Consider the following 20721-nt stretch of genomic DNA (forward strand, 5'->3'; position numbering starts at 1 on the left):
TCTCGGTTTGTTTGTTTTTTTAAATATAGCGCTACACCTCATCCTTGATGTGTCCACTGATGCAAAATAGGATAAAACCAGTTATTTTCTTATGGAATATTGTTCCAAATGTTATAGTGGACCCTGCATTTAAACAATGTAGTGAACTGAAACAGGAATTGTTTTTTTTTTATTTATCTGTTTTTTGGGTGTCTTCTGTCTCCTTCATGTTCTCTCTCTTTGCTTTTCTTTTCTTTTTTTTGCACAAAAACAAAGAAAAGGAGCTTTGGCTTGTCTATCCTCCTGTTTAAATTTGTTCGTGGATCGCTGCTGCACCGGAGAGTAATTCTCTAGATGCTATATGACCTGGTTTCCCTAAAAAAACGCTGTAGTGTTAGGGGTTAGGTGGGATGTTGTTTCTCCAGAAGGTACCATTTGAGGCCAGTTCACTGAAAAAATCCGTTAGTAGTCAGTTCATTTTTTTTCGCCATCGTTGTATCTTGCCAGCTGCTGTGTTTTACTGTATATGTCTGATAGTGTCAAAAAGAAAATAAAGATTTGGACAAACGAATGATTTTTTCTTCTTTTGTCCAGAGATGCCCGTTCATAATGTATTACATGACAAAGAATGGCTGGATTATGCTAAAACTATCTGAAAAAAACATGATGCTTGCTTTTACACATTTGGAAATCCACCTCTATATGAGCAAGGTACTGTCCCTACACACTGCTCCCTGGGCGCTGGATTGGTAGCTGCCCACTGCTTCACTGAGTGAATGGGTTAAATGCAGAGGAATAATTTCCCTAAGGGATTAATAAAGTATACATTATTATTATTATTATTATTATAATTATAAACCCGGCTAGCCAGCATAACTTAGCATAAAAATTGAAAACAAACAAACTCTTGTAGTGAAGCTGAGCTCTATAAAAGCAGCACAGCCATTTTAAATGGGGTTAAACAAATACCTTTTTAATCCCCATACAGCTGTTTCCCCTGTAACTATGCTAAGCTAAGCTAGGCTAAACACCTGCTGCGTAGTGTCATAGCGTTTACGCAGACATGACATTTGTATCAGTTGCATCTTGGCAGGAAAGCAAATAAGCTTATTTCCTAACTATTCCTTCAAATTTGTCTTATAAATATTGTATCAACATTCTAATTTTTCAAGTTAAAAATGAGAATTGGCTTGAAATATTTTGCAGGATGCTACCTAATGTGCATTCTTGCATCTATATCAAATGTCATTTCCACACTCAATGCCCACACTGTTCTACATTGCCATGTAATGCAGGCGGCGGTATAAATAGCCATCCAAAAGCCTTGATAACTGATTGATGAGAGGGACAAGAGAGTGTTGTGGTGGTTACAAATCAATCTTCCGGCTGTTGTTAGTTACCCCATATCCTCACTGGCACTTTGGTATTTCCAGTCATCCAATACACCACGCAGAGATGACACAGTTTTGTCAAGTACCTCCACTCAACGCCACAGGTCAACATGTAGGATAAGTTTGTGTGTGTTGCTGGGATCAGTGGCAGAAATAATCCATCCATGTCAATTGGGGATTAATGTGAAAGTTCAGACGGTGGTGGGGAGATTGTCACTCCAGTTTGAAGAACTCAAGACCGTGCCTCAGACAAGGGTCACTGTCCTTAACTGTAGATTTCACATTTGCTCTGTTGCACACAATACAGAACATTTCACAATGGTCATATCAGAGATGACTTGTACCTGGAGGTAATTATCACTCACTTTGCACTTTGCATTGCATTTCATCTTCCTTCTAGCCTCTATCCTAGTTTTTTTAACAACCCCAATTCCAAAATTGGAAGCTGCGTAAACTGTAAATAAAAACAGAATATAGTGATTAGGAAATCGCACAAATCCACATTTTCACTGTATAAAACACAGAAAACTGAAAATGTTTAATCTGAGAATTTCTCCAAAAGATTCTTCCAGAATACTTTGATGATATTATGCAGTCTAGACGATAACTGTTTTGTATTTGTAGATGCAGTTTTTTGTAGACTGGTGAACCTCTGCCCACTTTTGAGAAACTCTGCCTCTCTAAGATACCCAATACCAACACCCAATACCAACACTGATGTGTTGCCAATTAACCTAATTAGTTCCAAAATTTTCCACCAGCTATTTTTTTAAACATTTAAATTCCTACCACACTAATGAGTGTGTGGTTTTTTTTATATTTGTCTAAGAATCTGGAGCATGTTTACATTACACTTGTTTATTTATCCTTCACTGCTTGTCTTTCAGTAAGCATGAAGCTATCATTACAGGACGGTGTTGCCGAACACAGAAGAAAGAAGAGAAGCTTTCTAGAAGGCATGTTAGAATTTAAATACTTACTTCCAAATGCATGCAAAAATTCTAATGTTTCGCGCTACACCGTCATTCGAAGTGAAACGCTAACTTTACCTACAGCTGATCCAAATAACACAAAATAAGGCAAGCCATCAGAGAACATTTTAATGGGTTGTGGCAAAGTCCTTCTTCTACAAAGTCTCCGGCTGTACATGTCTAAGAGGTGACAATTCTGTCTCCTCTTTAGTAATGCGATCAGATTTCTGGCTCTGTAACACATCTTGTCACTTGCTCATACCATGACTCACTTTGGTGAGAACTAGAGTGGGGATTGAGGAGCAGAGTTGGTGAAGGCATTACCCAGGCATTCACAAGGCCTCCCTGAAGGGGTGTAATGTTTTGTGAGATTGTAGACTTAGTAGATTGTATCGTCCTCCCCCTGGCGACCCCCCAGTGTGGCTATCCTGTTCAGTTGGAAATATTGTGTTGAAAGCAGACTCTCCACATGGCAGAAAAGCACAGAGGCCTGCTCAAAGGGCAGCTTTCTGTGAGTCCACTTATTAACTACTGGGGCAGCTCCTCATCTCAATCTAATGGATCCCACTTATGCTGTCATCACCATGCCAACCAGCTGTCAGCTTTGGTGCAGTGAGGCTTTTGTGCTTCAGAGAGATGCAACTGTGTCGTGTTGATCTGTCTCAGTCTACAACAAGTCACCACCTCAAAGGAGTCACCAAAGCAAATGCTTCTCTTCTTCCCCGCGATCATTTGATTATTGTAAAGCCTGAATACATTAAGATAAGAGGACACCTGAGTCCAGGTCAAATAAAGGCCTATTTATTGGGGCTTGACAGGCCACATAAGAAATCTGTTGGCAGTTGCCCACTAGCTGACTTCAGAGGATTATGCGGGCAAAAAGGAATATGCAAGATCAGCAAGCTTTTTGCTTGGCAGAGTTGGCGCTGTCTACTCTAGAAGTTAATAATCCAAGAGACAACAACCAGCACCTGCTTCCCATCAGATACAAATCAAAGCCGCGATAATAAAATCACAACCATGCCTGCACAGATTATCAGATAGAGCTGCAATAAACAATAATCTCCGCTTTAATATCCAGTGAATAACACTGGCGGTTGACATGCAATTTATTTCTCATGGTTTTCATATTATGCCAACACACTCAGGGAGAGGAGTAAGAGTTTTTGTTTGCTGGAGAATATAGGTCACCTCCTCCCTGCCTGCGTGTCACATGACGACAGACATACAGAGAAGCAATGCAACAAAGATTAGAAGCTTTCGCAAGGCAGTGGCCGCACTGGTCCTACAGTTGGGTTGCTTGGTTTGTTTACATTTTGTGTGGCTTTTTGATTTGCAGCCACTGCTATGAAGAGCAGCGGGAGACAAGGATTCAATACAGTGATAACTTAATCCAGAGCACCAGACAACTTGGTGTAATCCAGTGGATCTGCTTAGAATTAAGAAGAACCTGAAGGATGCTATGACTTGAAATCAGAAATATATATATTACAGAAAACCTGCCTGAATTACTGACATGAAATTGTTATTTTGTGCTTAAAGCCTAACATAACACGTATAGGGTAGGTAAAAAAAAATAGCATGGTGTTACATTATCCCTCAGAGGTTTGTAGATACCGCCTACATACACTGCAAAACCATGTACCAGCATCATCTGCTGATCCCAAAATGGATTTAGTACCAGAGTGTAATTCTAGATGAATTTCTTCACAAGGAGTGCTACTGGAGTTAATGTAGAGAGAAGACAAAGGGGAATAGAGTTCATCTACACAAAATTGCATTCCTGTCAGCCTCATCACCGTCACTGACCTTCCTCTGTGTGTGTGTGTGTGAGGGATTAAACCAGTGGGTCGGGCTGGTGGTCTTCCCAGGCTATTTTTATGAAGATGTCTGCTCCCCTGATCCTTTGGAAAACTGATCGGAGCATATGTTCCATGATTCAAATGCAATTAGTCGACCGTCAGTCAAAGATGGAGGTGAATTTAAATGTTTAAACGGGTAGGAAAGAACGAGAGGAGTAACAAGAGTATCGCTATTAGCAGGATGGTCACCATTTAAACTGTCATTACTGCTCCTCCTCTCTTATTTTGCTGGGGATGGATTGAAGGCCCACAAGCACGCAGCTTCGCCCTTCTGAAGTGCTGCCAAGGTGCTCTCAATAGCCACTGAGAGGTCCTGGCAATATAGTTCAGTACCTGGCAGTCACAAAGCTGCTGGCACCTACTTCTCATAAGCCATCTGCAACTGCTTGTGTGTGTAGGAGGCACTGACAAAGGCCACAAGTGTGTCCAGACATGTTACAGCATCCAAATGGCTAACTATCTCTGCTGTGGTACCACTGTCCAAGCTGATAATAGTGTATCGAAAAGATTTAGCATTTTCAAGCTCAAATCTTCTCTTTTAATGTATTGTCTGTATACATGTGAAACTGATTTGGAAGCCTTACATTATTTATATGGTGGTCAGTCATGTTTCCCAACAGTAATCTTCTTGTGCTAAAGTTGCAAATCTCTCTGCTTTTTTGCATTCAGGGGATGAGACAACAAAGATTAAATCAGTCCAAAGGCTTAGAGATCAGCGCACCATCAACTCCCTTAAAAGGTGCAGAACGATGCAGTGAAGTATGCCCATTCTCCCCGGAGATCACTGCTAATAAGAGGGCCTGTATTTATAGAAGAGCCCCCGTAGTGGATACCCCATAATCCTGCTTGACCCCTTTTCATCCCTGCCCCATCCCTGTGCCTCTGCAGTCCCTGGCTTCAGTCTCATCCTCACCCTGAATCAACTGAGGTAGAGAACTCTTTAATACAACCCTGTTTTTTTTTTTTTTCCTTGAAATTAATTTTGAAAGAAGGGGAAATTGCTTGTCCTCTTTACTTGCTTGATGAGAAAGAGGATAACTTGCCTGGACTATTATTACTTTTCCCCATCTCTTCTGTTCTTCCTTATTGTTCAATTTTTCTCCTTCTGCTCTCTTTGACCTGCAGCTAAGAAAAGCAAACAAGATGCCCACCAGCGAGCGTTTAGACTGCCATTACTGCAAAGACTCCCTGCTGGGGAAGAAGTACATAATGAAAGAGGACACGCAGTACTGCACTAAGTGCTACGAGAACTTGTTCGCTAACAGCTGCGAGGCATGCTCCTTACCAATCGGCTGTAACTGCAAGGTAAGGAAGCAACAGTGTAGACAGTGAGAACAGTGTAGTGCGAGATGAGAATGTGAGGTTAGTGGTTTGAGTCTGTAGATGAGAAATGTGGATGGATTTCAGTTTTAGAGCTGTTAAATGAACCATTAGCCTTACAGAACATCAATAATAATCACATGCAAAATATTTGCAGGATCTCTCCTATAAGGATCGTCACTGGCACGAACAGTGCTTCAAGTGTGGCAAGTGCAGCCGTTCTCTAGTGGAAAAGGCCTTTGCTGCCAAGGATGATTTGTTGCTCTGCACTGAGTGCCATGCACAGGATTACTCCTCCAAGTGTACCACCTGCAAGAAAACCATCATGCCAGGTACATGCAGTGATGATGGTACTGGATAATGTCACCTGAAAGCTAGATCATAATATAGTGTTAAATATATATTCAGAGGTCATGGCTAAAATTTAAGGATAAGGCAGCAACGACTTGGTGAAACCTCTTACAGTATCGACCTTGAAGCTACAATGAACAAAAAGATATGCCTGGGAAAATGTAAATTTAACAAATAGTCATGGTTTTTATTACACACATTTATTTCTTATTGAAAAAAAAAAGAGTTCAAAAGACTAGAATTTCTTCCTTTGCCTAAAATTCTTTCCAAGATTATTTCAGTTGCATCATCCCCTCCCTGCAGACAAAGCAGGCCAGCTTTGGGCCGTGGTGTGTTTCTGTCATAGAGGGACCATATGCTGACTAAGCTGCTCTCGTCCCGTGTGCCAGGTTCCCGCAAAATGGAATACAAGGGGAACAGCTGGCATGAGACCTGCTTCCTGTGTCACCGCTGCCAGCAGCCAATAGGAACCAAGTCCTTCATCCCTAAAGACACCGGTTACTTCTGTGTGGCCTGCTTCGAGAAGCAGTTTGCATACCAGTGCTCCGCTTGTAAGAAGGTAGGGTTACAGCTGAGTGGATTACGTATATTGAGTGCTACAGTAAATCCCCCTGACTCTGGCATTTCTGTGTTAGTCACACTGCAGGGAGGAAAATAAAGGGAAGAAATGGGAATAGCACTGTATGTCTCTTTTTGTTGAGCGCTCTATTTCTCTTGCTTGTGCTTCTTCTAGGCCATCACAACAGGTGGGGTGACCTACCAAGAGAAGCCCTGGCACCGCGAGTGTTTTCTGTGCATTGGATGCAGAAAGCAGCTGTCAGGCCAGCGCTTCACCACCAGAGAAAATTACCCCTACTGCCTGGAGTGCTTCAGCAACCTATACGCAAAGAAGTGTGTGGGCTGCACCAAGCCCATTACTAGTGAGTTTTCATTTAATCTAATACCAAGCAAGTGCTCTGCTCCTCACATTTAAGCCTTTAAGTTTGTGTTGTCTAGGGAGTGTTAGCAACACAATGTAATGATTTCACATTGACATAAATGCATGGCTCTCTGATGCGTGCAGGTCTGGCAGGAGCCAAGTACATCTCCTTTGAGGAACGCCAGTGGCACAGTGAGTGTTTCACCTGCATGCAGTGCTCTGTGTCACTGGTGGGACGTGGCTTCCTCACCCAGCGTGACAACATTTTGTGCACTGACTGCGGGAGGGACAAATGACCTTTACATGCCAGGATCACAGCTCTACCCAAATGACAACAACGCCTGCTGTCTGATAGAAATACTGTGGATCTAGGAAAGTCTCCCACAAGAATGCCTTGCACATAAAAAGCCTTCAAGTGTCATTATTTTGGTGTGTTTGGGTTTTTTTTAAAAAGAAGACATTATCTCTTGTATGTCACTCACACACACCCACACACAGATTTTAAAGTTAATCTGGCATGTAAGTTTTTCTTGATGACAAAACAATCATTAGCTGTCTGATGCAGTTTATTGTACATCTGTTGTGCCTAGATAAAAACGTATCCACACTAAAGAAACAATAAATGATGCATGATTTTTGGATTTGCCTCAGGTGAAATATGTCTTGCCATATAGATCTTTTTTAGTACTGCTTTTGTTCATCTCATCATAACTTAATCTGCTCCGGGCCTTTTGTATTTAACTCAAATTCCATAGTGAGGACAAAGGGCACAAAGTTCACTGTAACAGATATAGCTGCGGTGGTAGGTTTTTTTTTCTGTTTTTATGACCACAGTGTCTTCTCTCAGTGATCCTTGGGGCAATCATTGCTATAAAACAATCCCCCTTGCTGTGTTTCTGTTGCCTCTTGACCTCATCACACCCATCTCACGGACGTTGTAAACAAACTCAAAGAAACCACATACGGTTTGATCAGCAGATCGCTTCTGCTTGTCCATTATCCACTGACCAAAGTGACCGCTTTAGCCCTTGCGCGCATACCAAGAACACAAGAAGCCGTAACTGTGGCCACCTCAAAAATATCCATCTTCTTTACCATGAAATTGTAAAAGTTGGTTTTCTTGGTGAGGCTGTTGGATGAGTTGTGTAAGTGTCCTCACATGGCAGGATGAGCGGCACAAAATGCTGACATAGATTTCCTGTCAGGATATAGTCACATGGGGGGAGTTGTAACTTTTTTACACTTCATAAACTTAGAAGAGGAATTAGAGGAAGTTTGGACAACAGAGAGGTAGGAACATCTTACTGTGTTTAGCTTTGATTTAAGCATATATCAGTGACTTTTGAAAGAACTCCTTTTTCTTCTGCTTGAACTGCATCCCATTTTTCAACATCAATACTTTTTTTTGCAATGGCTTTTAGTGCCTTCAGACAAGCTCACATATATGAAAAACGAGCAGTCTCGAAAGAGGACAAATCCTGCATCCAGTGCCTTGAGTGCTATGACCAAAATGTTTACATAGGGACTAAAGATGCAACAGTCCAACACCTCATTCTGACAAGCAGCACAAATGGAGACAAGAGCCCTGGCCTGACCAAAATCAGAGAAGGTAGGGCAAGAAAACTAGGCTCAAGCAACTCTGTAAATCAACTGAGGGCAGTCCCACTTTTCAACCATCTGCTGGTCCTGTGGGACCGGAGCGTTACTGCCCTCAACATGTTTTCCTTAGAGCCTGTTCCTGCTCTGAAAAAGATCCAGCATGTGTCTTTGTTTGAGGTGTGCGACTCATTGCTCGCATCGCAGGGGACGTGTGTGCAGATGGTGACGTCTTCCAGCCGCAGGAAAGTGCTCCGGATCCATGTGGTGGGAGTGGACAGGTGGGAGGTTGTAAAGGAAGTCTCTTTGCTCCAAGACCCTGTGGCCTTGGCAGTGGATGGTGCAACTCTGTGTCTTGCCACCAGTGACAGGTACCTCCTCTGTGATATTCAGACTGGGAGCTGTGAGGAGCTCTTTCCTCATAACCACAGCAGGCAGAATGTTATCGTTACCTCACTGGGAGAAGGAGAATTCCTTCTGAATGGGCCTGAATTTTTGGGTAAGAGCTGCCAAAATAACCAACAGGCTTTACATTCATGTGCCATTATTCTTAGCTTCTAAAACAGCTCATTTCATATCACTCATAAGTCATTAATCCATCTAGCCAGAGGATATTTATTTTGCCAAGATATCATTTCTCCATTCTCATCCCTCAGGCATGTTTGTGATGAAGACGGGGATATGCCAGCGCCCTCCCCTGCAGTGGCCTCAGGAGGTGCTGGCAGCCGGGGCATGTTTCCCTTACGTCCTAAGCCTGCAGCCCGAACTGTTGTCTGTTTACAGCATGTTGGATCAGCAACGCAAACAGACTGTGAGTCTCACTGGAGCAAGGGGTCTACTTTCAATTTCAGGTAAATCAGGCGACATCAGTTTCTCATCTGATCCAGGTCAGATTAATCACAGAGAGCCTACTATTGTTTTTAAAAGACGTAGTCATGTTTGTCTCAGTTTGCTCTAATTCAGTCAGTCATTCTTGCACCTTCTGAGAGTTTCTAAAAACCAAAAGCAAATGTCCCCTCAGATGGTGTGTTAGTGTTCACAGAGAGAGACATTTTCAGCCTGAGCCCGGTGCCATTCGAAGAGCAGATCCAGGCACTTGTAAGGCACCAAAGGTTTGAGGAAGCCTTATTGCTGCTGGAAGGAGCTCAAAGCCGTCATCCACTTGACTCATACAAGGTGAAACAGAATTTATAGGCACGCTGAAGGATGCAAACATCACACTGATTTAAAAATATAGCTTTGGCGTTATCAGGTAGCCTCCAAATCTTTTACTTTTACTTTCTGCTGCTGTAGCTCCGGCTGCTTTGTACAGTCATATTGACTTTCAGATTCATGCATTACAAACCCAACTGGCAATGCATAATATGGTTTGAATTTACCATTGATCAGACTGTCAAAGCATAGACTTGTTATCTTACAGAGAGCATACGCAGGTATATTCGATATCGATGAATGCAACTGACTTTTAGCGTAATCTGTGCCACATCTCATCTTACAGGTTAAAGATGAAGAGGCTAATTAACACAATCATGAATCATAGACATTTCCCATTTTTCTGCTACTTGTTTTTCTTGAAGTGTAACATTTTAGCCTCAAGAGAGTCACAGTGTCTTCTGCCTCAGTTATTTCAGTTCACATATTGGTGCGTTAAATATGCTCATACAATATGTGCCTGGTTTAAAAATAAGACTATTTTCCCCTCGCAGGAGCTACAGAAGGCCATCACTTGCCTGGCTGGATTTGCTCATTTTTACCAGGAGGGTTTTTCCCAAGCCAAAGATCTATTCATGTGAGAGCAAACTCCGTCTCCCCTAACAAAACACTCCAAAATACATGCTAAATAAATCTCAGAACACTGCTTTAAAGATGTGTACTTTCTGCTTCTTCCATATGAATAAATGTATACTTATTACCCACTTGAACAGTAAAGGTGAGCTGGACCCGAGAGAAATCATCCGTCTGTACCCAGATATGTGTCTCAGTGAGGACTTTCAATCTCATCTTGATCAAATAAACAAGGGCAGAGATCTCCAGGTGCTCAAGAAGGAGGACAGAAACAAATTTCATCATTACCTGGCCTTCCTGGGAGATTTTCTCAGAGCAGTAAGGGGGACAGAGCGAGGCCTGAAGTGCAGTAAGGAAGTGGACAGCACCCTCCTCAGGCTGTATGTAGAAATGAACGATGGCGAAAAACTCCAACAGCTTGTTGCTTTTCCCAATAAGTGCAGTCTGGACCTCTGTGTCCCAGTTCTGGAGCAACACCACAGGTGAAAATGAATCATTATTAGTTATACAAATGATCTGAAATCACACCTATAAATCCGAATATTTTGCTTAGGACACAAGCATGCTTTTGGTTTTAAAAGAACAGTTTCAGATAATTTACTTTTTGAGAATCATTTTGACTTCTTTTTTTCTACAGATTTTTTGCTTTAGGTTCCCTCTACGAAAGCCACGGGCTGCACACTGATGCAGTAAAGGTACACCCCCCATCCAAAAAAACCATCACATATGTTCACACAAACTTGATGTATGAAAGCAGTGTATTTTAACTGGTTGTATTCTTCCAGACTTGGGTGAAGATTACAGATGGCTTGTGTAAAGATTCTTCCTGCTCAGATGTATATGGACACATAGTGGCGACTCTCAGTCAGCTCAGAGACAAAGACACCGTGTGGGCATTTGCAGATTGGACTTTACAAAGAAACCAAGAGGTGCCTTTTTCATTTTTCTCACTACCAAACTGCAGAGGGCAGAGTTGTACAATATAACTATGTATTGCAGATACAGAAAAGTGACAAATTAAAGGAAAATCTGAATTGCTTTGTCTGATTGGTGGAACAGCTTCTTCCAGGACGTTGATACCTTCATCTGCAGTAGAGTCACTCAATGGTTAAATACATATGTAACTGTCTGAATCACTTGCAGTGACCTTTAAGGTTTGGTAGTGCATTGAACCACTATCATCAAAACACCAAATGAGGGGTTATCTTTAGAAAGAATCATATTCCATCCCTCCATCAGAGTCTAAGAAATGCTAAATAAATACATGGTAAACTGCATTAAAGCTGCTGAGGTGATTCATGGCCCCACTCCCATGCCTTACTAAGAAACATTGAGGTGTTTTTTTTTTCCTTTAATCTGTCTCTGGTCTACATAAACCATACTGTATATATATGGACATCAACCAGTGATTTATGTATTCCTGTTTTGAAGCCTTGAGCTGATAATTTTGGCTGTCATCATCTTGTTTTAATGAAACTGCAGTTGACGAGGGTGTGGTAGATATGATTGAAAAACCAAAGGCCACTGTGTGCTCATATGGCAGCAATTTGTCAAACATAAAGTCAGTGGCAGAGCCAAAGGTTTTTTTATGTTTTAAATGCCAATAAATCCCATAAGATTATTGGAATATAAATGTATCTGCGACTGTGTACGTCAACAGCTCTAAACAGCAGCACCTTTTTTGTAGAAATTGCCTTATAAACCAATTTGTAGTGATTTAATACATTTTACTTTATTTGATAAAGACAGGTGTGCAGATTTTCATCAAGCGCCCACCAGATGGTCAATTTGAAACACAAGATGTCCTCACATTCTTGGAGACGTTTCCACTGGCATTGATTTTCTATCTTGAGTACTTAATCCATGATTTAAATAGCGAGGTGGGTACACCAACAGCTCCTTAATCTAATAACCTAAATTAAATGTGCAGACATGATTGATGTAATCTGCCCCCAGGAAGAGAGCCATCACAACCGACTGGCCCTGGCATATGTTACTCAGATGCTGCAAGAGGAAGATGAAAGAGTGAGGGTGACCAGAGGGAAGCTGCAGCAGCTGCTATGGGAGTCCAAATTCTATAACATCTCCACAGTGTATGGTGCGTGAATTAGTGTGCGTATTAAAATAAATCATTGTGGAATTAGCAGCAAATTAAAGTAAACGTCATGATTTTTAACTCATTGCAGACAGAGTAAAGTCAACAACCCTACACCCAGAAAAGGCCATTCTCCTTGGTAGGTCTGGTGAACACTACCAAGCACTGCAGATGCTTGTACACGAGGAGAAAGACCTCCAGGCTGCAGAGGCCTACTGCTGCAGGGCAGCCCAGGACCAGGACTCACAATTCAGGGAGGTCCTCCTGCTCACTCTTCTCCAAATCTACCTGAGCTCCAAGGATCTCACAGGCGCAGCTGTGGATCTTCTTAACAGCCAACCTCAGGTTTTTGCACTGGAGAAGGTACTCCAGCTCCTTCCTGAGTCCTGGTCTGTTCAACTGGTCTCGCAGTTTTTAGTCGTATCCCTCAGGGAAACCTTCCACCAGAGGCAGATGGTGAGATTGCAACAGGCTTTGGCCCGGGCGGAGCTCCTAAGGCACAAGGTCACTTGGGTGAGTTTAATGATACAGTTCACATTTTTACTGCAGTGAACACTGAATTTCTCCTTTTTCTTTATGAGCCCTGTTGCACTTTTACTCTCTCGTCTGCAGATGCAGGCCTCAAAAACAAAGTTCAGAGTGGACAAGGAGCAGAAATGCAGAGTTTGCCAGAGAGAACTTACAGAACCACACTTTGTCCGTAACCTGCGAGGTGAGGTGGTGCACATAAGCTGCATGGGCTACTCTGCATTATAACAATGGACTCAGACTTTTTTTTTTCCTACTGCACTTTTAAGAATCTCATTCATTTTTTACATTTCTGCTTCCAACCTGATGATTGATCTGATCATAGAGCCAGACTCTACCAGAATCAAAGTCAAGGACAACTTTGCTACTAAGATTTTTTTTTTTTTAAATTGTTTAAATAAAGGGATTCAAACTGGAAAAGAACAAGCACTGCACTTTTTGCAGGCAACCATTTTTAGACAGATTGTAGACAGCAAGAGCAATAAAGTCAATTGAGAAAAACCCTCAGGGGTGTATATTCACTGATCAGACAGTGGTATTTTACATGGAAACCACCTGTGGTCACCCTGATGACCAGAAGGAATATGGCCGTCCTCCACTGCTGTATATATACATCCCTGCCATCATGGTTTCCACTGTGTATATTTGTCTACACAGAGCTGGAAATAGACAGTCAACAACCGAGAGGCTGCACGTGGGAGACTTTTTTTATTCAGCACAAGCATTAATATACGTTTATTACACCCTGAAATAGAAATCACAATTGCAGGTTTAAAACTGGAACGTAAACACTGTGGTCAAAGTTTTGAGTCACTTTAATTTAATAAACTAATTTTACGAGCAAGCAAATGACATGTCTGCACCATCTATAGAATATTTTTTCTCCAGCATCATCCCTGTATCATTAGAGAGCTTCCAAAAACTATCACACAAACTCCAGTGCGTCCACATGTACAGCATGGAAATCATCTGAACACTTAAACATATATCATTAAAGTCATAAGGTATTTGTCTGTTTGTGCTGTAATTTTGTCATTAAGGCTAACCATAATTTCTTTATTCTGATGCATTTTGAGATAAGAGCTCAGGAGACGCCTAAAGCAGCAGTAACACTAACTCGGGCATGTGGTTGGACTGCTTAAGGTTTCAGCTGGAGCCGAGTGACTAATTGTAGTGCAGATAAATTTGGGGGGGGGGGGGGGGGGGGGGGGATTTCGTTGTTCTCACTGAAGGTCTTAAAGTTCATTTGATGTTCCACAATGTTGGTATTAAGAAGCGTTTTGGAGCCTAGCTAGGATCAAGGGCTACACGAATAATACACTTGACTTAAGCTTTAACTTGAAAAGTGTCACCCTGGGTGGATATATTTAACTTCAGGCTCTTATAAAAATGGCGTGACTCACAAGACCCCAAAAAACTGTATTTTTAACTTCTTGCTTTCATGTGGATGCAGGAAAATTGCCACATCTCCTCCTTCATATCGGCTCCTTATAATTTTAAAAATCTACGCATTTAGTTTTATATCTTAAGCAATCTTGGATGGACAGCTGAAAGATATGAGTGTCGTCCCCCCCCCCCCGATTCTTACTTGTTCCTCTCAGCTTATATAGACAGACAGGGAGGGCTGCTTCCATGTCATTGGGTGATCTTTGGGTTGTGCTGATGACCAGTAACCACTGGGTGGACCTGGGCCCATGATTACGTCCACTTCTTTCCTTCTCACGGATATCCTCAGGGACCATTAATGCTGTTTTGAGCACTTGTGGTAATGCTGTACCTCAAAAAATGTTTTTCTCACTTTGATTGTGTTGACCAATAGCCATAAGTAACCACAAGGTAAAAATACACAGGCACAAGTATGAATACGTCTTCTTCCACATAAACTAAGGCTGCAGAAAGAACATTCTGTGCATTAAAATGAGTTAAATTATTGTAATATTTCCAATTTGGTGCAAGCCTGGATCATCCAGGATGGCACTGATGGTCATTTTACATAAAAGAGGAATGGATTGGATACAAACATCAGCAGTTATGGAGGAAAGAGTGGTAAATATCCAGACGTTAGTCTCCCATTATAAATATCCATGTCACCACAAAGTCAGCACGAGAGAGGAAAACAGGAACATTTTCTGCTTTTGCTTTTCTAAACTTAAGGAGGAAAAGAACTGTCTGATGTCTGGATTTTTGCATGTAGCTGTGTACATTGTTTTGGACTTTTTCTCTCTCCAACACTGTTTTTAGCTAATTAAAAATATACTTGACATTGTTTTGTCCCCTTGCTATATGTGAATCCTATATTAAGGTGACAAAAAAAAACCTTTAAAAAATGTCTGTCCTCACACACGAAGTTTGAGGTCACGCAAAAAATGTAGCATATGACATAAATATTGATCAGAAATGTTGAAACTGACAGTAATTAAAGAGATCGTTCTTCATAAACCATTTATGAATTTCCGCAGACATACACAGGCCCATTTTCAGAAGTCGTCACTCCGAAAACTGCTGATTAAAGACGCAATAAATTCTGCTAGCGGAGCGTCTGGTGCACCATTCTGTGTGAGTTTAATCATAGTCTCAATGTACCTCAAAAGAAGGGTAAACTGCCAAAAGTTTTCACACAACAATATCAACCACTCTGCACACCAACACAATTGTGCCATAATGGGTACCATTTAATGAAACTGCCAGTTAAGGACCTGTGAGGCATCTCTGTCTCGACCTAGAGACTGATTTACTTACCCTCTGTCTCATTTGTGCAGCGGGGCCTCCCACTTTGTTCTTTTCTGGTAGGAGCCTATCTTTGCGGCTGTGTAACCTTGTAGGACTATGAAATCCATCGTTCTGAGGCTATTTTTGCCATTTTTTTCATGAGTTTCAGAATAAAGTACTTTTTGGGGGGCGTTTTGATTATCCACTAGGCTGATGCTCCAGACACTCAACTAGCCAAACACATGATCAGTTTTAAGCTCTGCTACCATGACTAGAAAAGAGTTTAGCCTTTTATCATGCTGAACTGCATTGCAGTTTGGCATTGGAACATAGGAGCATTATTTCTGCATTTATCTCTGTATGCCGTGATAAATCCTGATCTATATATTTGATAAGTTCTGTATTTGCTTCCTAGGAGTAATAATTTCTTTGAGTGATCTCGGTAGAAACGTACATAAATGACAATAAAAAGATTAAGCTGTTGCCTTAATACTAAATTAGTTACTTGTCCTCCCCTCACCCCAAACCAGTCATGGCAGTTGGCTGCCCCACTCTGAGCCTGGTTCTGCTGGGGATCTCTTCCTTTTAAGGGGTTTTTCCTTCCTACTGTTGCCGAGTGCTTGCTCATAGGGGGGATCTTCTGATTGCTGGGGATTTCTCTGTATTATTGTAGGGTTATACATTTACCTTACACTATAAAGTGCCTTGAGGCAACTGAGCCCTTCCTCAGATTGGCCTCCTGTCTAGGGTGCACCCTGTCTCGCACCCTATGAATCAAAATCAGAATACTTTATTAATCCCTGAGGAAATGATGTGGTCACAGTTGCTCCAAGACAGTAAGAACAATAACTAAACTAAATTAAATAATACAATAAATAATACAACTAAATATATATGGTTGAAATGGCAGCTGGGACAGGTTGATCCCTGAAGGATAAGTGGAATAAAATGGATGGATTGATTGATGGAAACAACTGTTGTTTTAATTTCATGCTATATAAATAAAGTTGAAGTGAAGTGAATTGTTTATCCAGCTATCTATTTTCTTAATTGCTTCAATATTTAAGAAAATTAGTTGTTAATTACCTTAAAAGTTATGACGATATCTCTGTGCACTCCTAAATTTGGCAACACCTCTAAAAAAAGACTCTGTGGAACATTATATATTTAAAGTTATGATAATTGCAGCAGGTACCTCACTTAACAAAGCCTCTGGGGAAAATGAATATACTGTGTTTCTCTATGTATCATGCATCATATTTATAGCCAAAACCACAAATTACTGTATCATGTCCCTCATGACGTATTTTTCAGGCTTGGTGGTTGACAAGAGACAAGGAGAATCTCAATTTGTAACCTTTTTGGTAGCAATAATGGTAAGGTAGCAGAAAACCTAAACGATTGCACTTAAAGTCCCATTTTACCCAGCAATACTAATTCTGTAGATATAGCTGAACAAGCATGGGAATAAACAGCCAAAGAGGATGATCAAAGCATAACTTTTTTTAACTCCTAAGGCAACACTCTCATTTTCATTGCGTGCTACCTTGGGGTTTGGCAGAAAGCCACTGGGTTAAATGTGCAGGGGGGCCCACTGGAGACACTGAGAGCAGAGACAGTGACCACAAGCACCCACCCTGCCCTGCTGCTCCAAGGCATGGGTTATATGCATCATACTGTGTCATATAGAGAGTTTACAAGGCCCGGGCTGTTTCTCTTTACCTCACTCAGCATTTAAGTATTTTTATAAGGGAGCTATGATATATCTCAATTTTGTTAATAACTTTCATAATAATCATGTTTGCTGCTAAACTCTGAGCTATTTGCCTCAAGATAATTAGTTTACCTAAGAACTAAATAAAAATATAAGAAACTGGTAAAGGGACTGCACCAATATTTTGCAGGGGTACAAAAACTGAGAGGGAACAGTGAGTTTATTATCATCATTATAATTATTATTTTAGGGGAAATGGGGAAGAACTGAATGTGTTTTATATATCAAAAACCTGCGTTCTGCATGCATACTTTTGAGTCCATAAGCAATTTAAGCTCACCCACTTTTATACTCCCACCATTAACTAAAGCAAACCACCATGTATAATGTAAACAAATATTTTGTTTTTTATACAACCAGGTGATACAGAACAAATATGCAGTACTATGTCTTGAACCACCCCTCATTTCTTCTTATTTTGTTTCCAATGACCATTTTCAGATGAATGTTTTTATTTTTTTTATTTGTTTCTTTTGTTGTTGTTGTTTTTTGGAGTTTTTATGGGGGGGGGGGTTCTTAAGAACACATTTGCTCCAATTTCTTTAGTTGAGTCTGAAAAATCCCAATGATAATATAGTTTGATAGACATAAAACAATTTTTGCAGCAACAAGGTGATTCCAAAAGAGCTATTAGCCGAAAACTTATCTCAGCATTGCATGCAGTGTGACCTTAAAAAATCTCAGGACACTGAACAGTGTCTGAAAGTCATCTCCTAAAGAAATAGGCTTTTTCTTGACACAGAATGTGAGAGATACATCTGGCTTTTCAAATGATCCACCTACTGTCCGCTGAAGCTTCATCAGGTCTGGAGAGTGGCTGTCAAGAAGCCATTTTTAACGAATGGAAAGAGGGTGAAAAGGCCGAGGTGTTAAAAATTAAATAAGAACTGGACTGAAAATCAGGGCGAAACAAGTCTTATCAGTGATGAATGGAAATTTGACATTTTTGTTTCAAATTCTCATCAACATCTACGGATGAGGTCAGACATGTGCAATAGTCTCCACTGTAAAACACAGTGGAGACTCTGTCATGGTTTAGCACTGCATTTCAGCCAGTCGTGTTGGAGATCTTGACAAAATCGATGGGAAAATTAATGCAGAAAAGGAGCACCGGGTTTTCATCCACAATGTAATACCGTATGGAAAGCATCTGATTGGCAACAGCTTCTACAGCCAATGCTCCCAAACACACTGCCAATGCAGTACAAACAGGGGTGCACATAAGTGGTCCGCAGGTGCGCAAGCACTGTCAAAATAAAAGAAGCGCACCAGATAAGAAGTTGCAACACGCGTTTGCGTACATATAAAAGGCACTGTTTTTGTCCGCTAGAGTGGGATTTTCACGGCATATTCTGCACCAAATCTCTGTGCGTTCATCATTTGTTTGAAGCCAGCTCACCTCCTGCAACCACTTTTCCGAGAATACGTGCTTCTTTTGCGGTTCGGACTCCTTCTGACATTTCTTTGAGGTGGAGGAACACCAAAGTAATTGCTTAAAGGAGCTTCTTCAACATCTTTAAGAGTTCTAAACAAATGTCTGTCCTCCTCCAGAAAATCTTATGTACGCAAATGCGTGTTGCAACTTCTTATCTGGTGCGCGTCTTTTATTTTGACAGTGAATGCGCACCTGCGGACCACTTATGTGCACCCCTGAGTATAAACATACTTGGACAGAAAACACACAGTGGAACATTATCAGTCAGGACTGGCCTCCCCAGAGCCTGGACCTCAATAATATGGAAGCACTGTGGGATTATCCTGACAGAAAAGGGATAAGATCAAAAGAAGAGCTTGGAGAGTAAATAATTCTCCAGAATTTCTTTAGGCTCTCGTTTTGGTCTCCACCAGCTGCTGAGGGGATGGTCTGGCTCTCATGGTGCAAACTGTCATTTCATGCATCAAAACTATTGATAATACTTTGAAGCCTTGGTTGTGGATATCGCTGCAAATAAAAAATAGCATATAAACAAGTAAAACATTTAGTTAAACACTTCAGCAAATCAGTTTCATGGTCTGCTTTAAACTGCTTTGCCCCTATAACATAAATCTAAATCAACAAAGACAAGATAAAAACATAAAGATATCTTTCAATCCACCTTCCCACCCCACTTTCAAATAAACAGAAAGCCTTTTCAAACACTTCTTTCATTAACCTGAAGTCAGCCATAAATAGATAAATTCCGAAACAACTTAATTGGCATTAACTTAATGATGTGTACTTTGCGAGCCTAATGGCTCAATTTTGGATGAAGAATGAGAGTTGGGTTTTGGAAAGTGTAAGCTGTTTGGCAGCTGCATGTGTTTACACTGCTCTTTTCTAATGAGAGAACTTCAGGTGGAGAGTTAAGTACTCAGCTCATGGGGTCGAGCTGTGGCCTTCCACCTGGTTTGTGGAATTTAGAAGCTTGTGTCTCACATCCAGGTCTATCAACTTTCATGTGTGGCCCATTTGGCTCTCTGGGAACAGAGGCAAAAGGATCTGCTGAGTACTCTAAAAGCTGGCGAGAAACTGCAGGTTGGGCCAACTGCTTTATTAAAACCTGATTCATATAAATAAACTTTATCACAAATAAGATGAACAAGCTGGAGGTGATCAATTTAGTCCCACAAAAATGGCCTTTTCTGTGTGAAAGAAACATAATTAAAGCTCCAACAAAAGAGGGGACGTGCGTTCTGCACCACATTGAAGATTTATCTGTGAGAGTGTGCCTTATGTGGTCTTTGACATTACTGATTACAGAGCATGTGCTACATCAAGTTACTGTTACTGTACCCTGGGAACGCTGAAACGTAAGGCCATACTTAATTAGACAGTTAGCACCAATCTTCCCCACATATAAACACTCCCTTCACCACAACAGATAGGCCAAGGAGTTAAAATTGTCCCAACAGCCCCAATATCGTCTCTTGGAGTCTGAAACACTCTGCCTGTGCTATCAAGGACTGAACTTACTGTAACCCACACAATAAAATCCCAAGGGGAGAATGAAATACAATACTCACCCCAAAAGACCTCATTTAATCTACTGAAAAGTCTCCACAGCGCTACAGCAGAAAAAAAATCCTATGACCTATCATAAACTTATATTTAGCAATCAAAGCTCCAATCAGAGCACTGACAAATTAGGGGTATATTGTACTTAAGCATAGAATTACAATTCTATTTCTACAGATCGAACATCTCCGCAGGCATCGAGAGAAGGTTATTTCAAGGCTTTCATTAAGTCTTTCACGACCCGATTCTCTGCTGATGTGAAACAGCACAAAATCTCTGCAGTTTGTGGTCGCATGCACCAACACATACCCATACTTGAGAGTATTTCAAGAGTGACCAAGCATCACTTTGCATCTAAAAAAACGCAAAGAATTCTCAAAGAGTACAACATGTACTCGGACATAAAAAAACAAAACGCACACGTAAAAAGTGTTTTTTTAAATCAT

General features: G+C 41.1%; 2 protein-coding genes across 2 annotated transcripts; both read left to right on the top strand.

Annotated features, from left to right (window-relative positions):
- Positions 1 to 5117: 5117 nt before the first annotated feature.
- Positions 5118 to 7226, top strand: fhl5 (four and a half LIM domains 5). Its single transcript, XM_063498491.1, has 6 exons — positions 5118 to 5131; positions 5329 to 5508; positions 5681 to 5855; positions 6264 to 6433; positions 6608 to 6794; positions 6938 to 7226. Exons 2-6 carry the CDS (start codon positions 5347 to 5349, stop codon positions 7087 to 7089), a joined length of 846 nt encoding a protein of 281 aa, XP_063354561.1. The 5' UTR covers positions 5118 to 5131; positions 5329 to 5346; the 3' UTR covers positions 7090 to 7226.
- A 977-nt stretch (positions 7227 to 8203) lies between these two features.
- si:ch211-266g18.9 (transforming growth factor-beta receptor-associated protein 1) lies at positions 8204 to 13670 on the top strand. Its single transcript, XM_063499554.1, has 11 exons — positions 8204 to 8888; positions 9046 to 9240; positions 9411 to 9565; positions 10096 to 10178; positions 10315 to 10656; positions 10812 to 10869; positions 10960 to 11103; positions 11920 to 12054; positions 12131 to 12272; positions 12361 to 12782; positions 12882 to 13670. Exons 1-11 carry the CDS (start codon positions 8204 to 8206, stop codon positions 13023 to 13025), a joined length of 2505 nt encoding a protein of 834 aa, XP_063355624.1. The 3' UTR covers positions 13026 to 13670.
- The last annotated feature ends 7051 nt before the right edge of the window (positions 13671 to 20721 follow it).

This window comes from Pelmatolapia mariae, linkage group LG16_19, assembly GCF_036321145.2.
Source record: "Pelmatolapia mariae isolate MD_Pm_ZW linkage group LG16_19, Pm_UMD_F_2, whole genome shotgun sequence".
In the NCBI taxonomy this organism is placed as follows: domain Eukaryota; kingdom Metazoa; phylum Chordata; class Actinopteri; order Cichliformes; family Cichlidae; genus Pelmatolapia; species Pelmatolapia mariae.